At 44.7% G+C, this 6,841-nt stretch overlaps 1 protein-coding gene across 4 annotated transcripts in view; it reads right to left on the bottom strand.

Moving 5' to 3' along the window:
• Positions 1-1,556: 1,556 nt before the first annotated feature.
• Positions 1,557-6,841, bottom strand: part of SPECC1 (sperm antigen with calponin homology and coiled-coil domains 1) — a 91,377-nt gene continuing 86,092 nt past the window's right edge. For all 4 annotated transcript variants that reach the window (XM_064677463.1, XM_064677464.1, XM_064677462.1 and 1 more), the window contains one exon: positions 1,557-6,575. In XM_064677463.1, coding sequence (XP_064533533.1) covers positions 6,486-6,575 — 90 coding nt within the window. In that variant the 3' untranslated portion in view covers positions 1,557-6,485. The remainder of the gene's footprint in view (positions 6,576-6,841) is intronic.

The raw sequence follows: 6,841 nt of genomic DNA, 5'->3' as shown, positions 1-6,841 counted from the left end.
ATACTGTACCTGTGAGACTTCAGCCACCTGGTTCTGACCTTTGCAGCCCATCAAGTTTCCATCTGGAAGACTCTTTATTCTACTCACACTGCTTATGCTTCTCTATCAGCTATTATGGCTTCTCTCTTTCACCAGTCAGGAAGGGAATCATTCTTTCCATGCCAATCCACGTTCTCTAAGCATCAGGAGACACTTGGCACTAAAAGCACACTGAGCCACAAAGCAGCCCTGAATCTTGTCATCTCACCCCATCTAAAACCACCCACAAATCATCCCCGGAAAATACTGGCCTCAAACTTCATTTTCAGTCTCTTACTGAACCACTTGCAATCATATCCATGGATATGTCCACAGAGAATCCAGCTTTCCACAACAAATAAATCAAAGCATTAGGGGTGGATTCTTGAGACAGCAGAGGCTGAGAACATCATTTAATGCCCAGCACTAAAAATCCAGGGCTGAAACACAATACTTAGGTGGGGAAAGGCAAAGTAGTTTGGATTATGCAAACGAGGACTTTTTCCCATAAAGTTTCACCTCCACAGCTGGACACAAAGATCAAACCCGAGAGGCTTGAAGAGATTCAAATGACCACTTCTTTTATCAGCTTGTTTGCTTTGCTGACTCAGTGATTTGATTGCTCTGGTATTGCCTCCACCTTCCTGAGACAAAAGTAGCCTCTGTGAAAGTATTCTGGAATTTGATCTCAGCACCTCTGAAAGCTCTGTACAAAGACTGGATGGTGGCTGGGGCACAGCCTCCAGGGGACCGAGCTCCATGAAATCACTGGCATGAAATCCCGTGGGATTTTTCAGTCCCTGGGGTCTGCAGGAGCACAGGGATCCCTTTCTGTCCCTGTGCACATGCTGTGCTCACCCTCTGCACCCCATGGGCTGTCCTGCTGCTGCTACCAGGTGGCTTGAGCTCTGTGACCTGTAACTCATCTGCCTCTTCACTTACTGGTGACTCATTTTTACACTTAAGTCACAAGTCCTTCCTTCCACTTTTTGACGACTCTTTCCTAATCCTCTGGTCCTTTAAGAGCCCCTAGTGCAGACACACGGGTCTCTTCTGTGCCCTTCCCTTCCTTTGCACTTGGATGATTTCCTACTGTCTCGCCAGCACTACTTATTTCACAAACTGAGAGATCTCTTGCACTCCTTTATCCCCAAAACAATCTTCTGAGAGCCATCCAAACGCATCTAAATTAAAAAATGAAACATGTATTTATGAAAAGAAGATTCTGAGCAAAATTTTCTTTGCTACCAGTGCAGGAGAATCAGTGAACCACAGATATCTTAAAAACTCTCCTGGGAGTCCTCTTCCCAGCAGACTGAGGAAGTATCTGTTTTCATAGATTCAAGAGAATCCCAGAATGGTTTGGGTTGGAAGGGACCTTTAAGATCATTCAGTTCCAACCCCATGTCTGTGCAGGGACACCTTCCACTAGAGCAGGTTGCTCAGAGCCCTATTCAAACTGACCTTAACACTTCCAAGGATGGAAAATATCTTGGATTTTGTATTGTATGTAGATAACTGAAACATTACAATGAACATCAGAAACAGAAAAAGATTTATTAGAAATATTACACAGATTTTTGCATCATACATTTTAATAATGTTAATATTTAAATATTAGCATGTCCAAATCTGGCAATGCCTAGTATGTACATTCTAATGTGCTCTTTGTATAAATTAGGTTACGATGTAACATCTGTACCCAACAGGGAAAGCTAAAACTGTCAGAGGTGATTATCCCACATGGCAAACTCAAGCCTGGACCAACAGTCAGTAAAAACATTGTGTCCAGCACTGCCCAGAGGGACTTGGCACACGTGCAAGTCAAAAATGCAGAGACCATCAGCTAAGAAAAAAATGTTAATTGCAGTTCAGTGAGAAGCTGTTTCTACACCGCATCAGTGAGTGAGTGTAGATGGCACTGGAGTTGGTACAAACCAACAGCTGAGCATAGTACAAGTTATTGCTGGGTTTAAAAATGCCTTAATGCTCCATGCCCTGAGTCTTTTTAGGCAATAGCCCTCTTCTGACAGGAAAATGCATAATCTCATCCCATACAGACCCTGCCTGTGATCAGATGCACAAGGCTCAGCTTTGCCAACAGCTGGCCCTGTCAGATCCTTCCCGCTGGAATACCCGGTCCCCCCAGCACAGCAGGATGAGGGAGGTATGAACAAACCAACAAGCCCAGGCTCATGAGGTCACTACCAAGGAAGGGGGAAAGTCAGGGAGGCAAAAAGGTAGATTTTGAAGAGTTGCAGGTCAGGAATCAAACAAGGAAGAACCAACTGTTCTGCCTGCGTGCACACACTCGGTCTGGCCAGAAAGCTCGCACGTAACTGAACACACAAAACAAGATAAATCATAGAGCAAACCTGTAAAAAACAAACTTCAAATCACAAAAATAAAACTGCCAAAACTCAAAGGGGATGTGCACAAGCCAAAAATCCCTCTGCTTAGCACAGCTGCCTTGCTGCAGCACAGGAAGAACTGGGAAATCTTTGTCCCCTTTGCATTTCCGTGACTGTCACAGGCACAGGAAGGGGAACACAGCAAAGGCAGCTGTGCTGTCTCCCTTCCTTATCTTCTGAGATCCACCCCAGGCTGCACTCTGAGGAGAAATATTCCTCAAGCTGACAATCCATATGGAGTCTCTGATGTCCTTTGCTGTCCACAAAGGCCCAGGTGTGTCTGTCCCACATTCCTTGCTCCTCACACGCTGGACTCTCACTCTACTCAGTCTCCCCATGTACCTTCTGAAACAGCTCTTCAGCCTTCCTAGAAAACCTTCTCAGAGGGCTGACTCTGGGCTGGCTCCTCCACACCTCTGTACCTTCCCAAGCCATGAAACAATTTGTACCTTCTACGTCTCACCCGAAATTCCAGGAGCCAGACTGTACACTTTTCACACTGTAATCTCCTTTCCCCTCTAACAGCTACAGCACAACAGTCACACGCTGCAATATCCCTCCATGGAATGTCACTGAAATCCCCATTCCAACCATCCTTCTCACATGCTCATCCAAAATCAGCTGTCTGGTTTCCTGCAGTCCAACAGACTTCCCAAGTACACACCCAGGCACGTGCAGGTGCCTGTGAGTGAGGGTGCATTCAGGGAGCACATGGTGACATGGGAAGAGATTCCATCTGCCTGCACCAGGGAAAGATCCATCACTCCTAAGAGGCAAAGACAGAAAGGATTTAGGCAGTTTAGGCAAACTTACTGCTCCAACGGTAGCCGTGCTCCTAAACACCATTCCCATCATTCCATCACATGTTCAACTCCAGGACATCTTCAGAGGATTCTCAAAACTCCTGTAAAGACTCTCCATAGCTTACCTTGACTAAACTCCCTAAAATTTAAAGGCAGCTTGAACTTTTGCATTTCAAATTTGACATGTCCTACAAAGGCCTGTAGATTCTGAAAATCAGGCCAGTCTGCAGCACCTTATATAGGACAAATTTAAATTCATATTGAAATTTTAAGGTAGCATGAAAAAACAGCAGTAATTTGTGAAAATGCAGGTCTAGAAATGTAATTTTGCAAAGTTCAAAGGGAAGAAAAATACACAATATTGTAACAGAAAAATGATCAAATAAACAGTATTCCTAATCTCAACAAATAATCTGGAAAACCATCTCTCAATCTTGAAGTATCAGCTTTTCAAAATGAGATGTTTTTCAGGTTTGAGGACTGAGCAAAAGGTGAAACTGAGTATCTTTTTCCCTGTTACAGCTCTGTGCTCTTAACTCCTGTATAAGTAAAAAATTTTAAGAATATACCATTCTAACCAGGTAGAATTAGTGTTTGGTCTATGCTACAGGGGGGCACAGGAGACCAAACTGCAAAGAGATGACAGAAACTTTGCTTTGCACAAATCATTTGGGGGGGGGGGAGGGGAAAGCTGTTAGATGCCCCAGAATGGTCTGGAAGGTCGGAGTGAGCCTTGGAGACACAGATCAGTGTCAGGACAGGGCTTGGAGCAAACGATGCTGACACAGGGGTAACACACATTCTGTGTGCACTGAGTCACATGGGACACACTTCCAGTGACCACAGGGTTAAGATTATCCTTCTTTTTACATCAAGTGGAGCCCTCTGACTTTGAAATTTTTACCAGAGGCTGGGAATTAAAACAGTTTTTCTCACCCCTGCAAGTGCCCAATCCAAAGCCCACTGAGGAATATGGAATTTTCTGTGCTGACTTCACTATGGCTCTGAACTGCAGCCCGTTGGAGAGAATTGGGATCCCTGCCAAGGGACACCTCCAGGGAAAAGAGCTGCTGCATCCACGAGGCAGTGGAGCTCTGCAGTGTGACTGCTTGGCTAAATGAACTCTGCTTAGCAGAGTTCTCCTCTTCCACCTTATCCCGTAAGAGGAGACCTGCATCTGAGAACACAGAGAGCAGCTCATCCCAGGTTCTCCATGGATGGCAGAGTGTGTGCTGAGAAATCCTGGAGAGTTCATTCCACCTGGAAAGCACTCTCTTGCAAAGATCCAACTCTGGCCAGCATTCACAGCTGCCTTCTCACAGTATAGGATGACATCAAGTGTGCAAGGGCACTGTGAGTGCGTGCCACTGTCCTCTTCTATCACACAGGCTCTCAAAAGACTGGAATCAGACTTTCCCACAGAATAAATGTCAGACTAAAACTAAGAGCAAGTGATGCTTTTCTCCTTCTGCAGAACAGGCACACACGTCCTTTCTGTTCAATACACTCACTGGCCTTGGGCTCTACCATCTATCCCTGAATCCAGCATTTTGCTGTGAGAAAACCAAGTCTGAACTAGGTTGTTTACTAATTAAATAGTATTAAAAATAAAATCAAACAACAAAACCAGATGTTGAGATCAGCCACCTGCAAAGCCCCAGAAACCCCAAAACCAAGTTTCTTCTGTGAAATCTTGTTTCTGTTTAATGAGCCTTTTTTCAGGAGTTATGAGCAGTGAGTACCAGTATTTTTTGTAGGAGAGAAACAATCCCTAGCTCCCTAAGACTAATGTTCACAAACCACCAGGTCTGGTCACAGCCTTAAACACAGTAACTAAACACCAACTTTCTCCTACCAGCATAACCTGGAGCAGCCAGGCAGCCTTCTACCAGATCCTGCACATGGATGCTCTCCCAGACCTGCTCCAGGAACAAATCAAGTGGCCTGTCTGATCCTGCCACCCTTGGAGACAAACAGAAAAAATTAACTTCATGAGGTGAAATAAGAGAAACAGTATAATGGAAATGAACAGTATCTTTCAGACCTTTTGCTAACAGCATTACTGAGGTGGAAAGCTGCTCGCTGGCGCCTTGTGTCCGTGACACAGAGACGGGTTCCAGTTACATTCTTTGTAATTTGTGGAGTGAAGATGCAACTTCCATTGGTACTAATATATCACTGTGTTCATTTACAGGGTAACATCACTTCCAAGCATGTAACAGTGCCCTGTGGACTGTATTTTATTGGACAGGGCACAGGCTGTCTCTAGATTCATGTCTCTATGCAGCAATTACATATCTGTGCTGACTAGACAGGAGCAACACAGAAAAAAAGAAGTTACTGCACTCAATCCACATAAAATATGAACTACTGAGATGTCACTGTATTGCTCAGAGTCATCACCTGATTACTGGCACCTTCCAGACTAAAGCTATTAAATTGCATTTGCAACGTTCCTGTGATAACTGTGCCTGCACAGTCAGCTGGGAAACCGAGCTCTGGCTTCCCGGAGTAACCAAGTAACAAAGTTGTAGTAGTAAATCTATTTTTCCTCAAAGAGATTACTTCTGTTTGAGCTGAAATGAAGTCCCAGCACCTAACAGGATCTTCTAGAGTTCTTTCACTAACTGGTGATGGAACAGAGGGTCACAAATGGTCCTGTTATTGTCCTGCTGATTATGCTATGAGGAGCAAACTAGTGCAGTTACTGGGTGAGGTGTGTGAGTAACTCAGGCTAAGGTTCTACACACTTAGTGCATCTGTCATGGTCTTCCAGAAAATACATAGAGGCAAGAAAACAACATGTATTTGGGATGAGTTAAGCATGTTTTGGCAAGAAGAGCATTTTTGTGAGCTTTTGTATTAATATTAATATTAATATTAATCTCCCAGCCTCCCTTTAGTGCCAGCATAGTCCACATTGACTTAGAACTTCATTCTGTAGCAGGTCTCCTGTCGAGGCAAACATTGTTAGCCCAAGGGAATCTCCAGGAATATCCCACGTGTGCTCGGAAATGCTCTGTGATTTCCACGTGGGAATAAAATTACAGATGAATTTGGCTTGTAAAGATGGACAACAGGTATTTATTTGGTTGCAGTCCCAGATGTAATCAAAGTTACGGAAGAGCTTTCTTTCCAACTAAGAGCTTCAGTTGGTTGTGGAAGAGGAGCAAGCGGGTTTTTAAAGTGATCGAGTGCATCTGTAGCATTCTTTGTTCTCTTCCCCACTTCTGTCCAGCTCTTGCTCTGCACCTCAGGTCTCGAAGTACTTGTAAATCTGGGCGACGTACTGCATCACGCTCTGCCAGTCCGGCCGGTCCGTGTACATCATCTCGCTGAGCTCCTGCACAGGACACACAGGGCAGAGCTCAGACCAGCACCACCAGGGTTCCCTGAGGAGCTGAGGCCACTGAACACTTCTGCTTCCACCCCAGAGCTCCCTAAAGCCACACACACTGGAGTGATCTACTGGCCAAGTGCAATTCTGAAACTCGTAAACAAACTGGTTAAACAGCCACACACAGCCTACAGGCTGAAAAGATTTCTTCCACCTGCAAAGATCATTTATAACTTCATTTAAGTTGCTGCTTCTTTGCATGTCTTTGCTTC

The sequence above is a fragment of the Pseudopipra pipra genome, chromosome 21 (genome assembly GCF_036250125.1).
Source record: "Pseudopipra pipra isolate bDixPip1 chromosome 21, bDixPip1.hap1, whole genome shotgun sequence".
NCBI lineage: Eukaryota > Metazoa > Chordata > Aves > Passeriformes > Pipridae > Pseudopipra > Pseudopipra pipra.
This window is presented reverse-complemented; position numbering and strand designations above follow the sequence as displayed.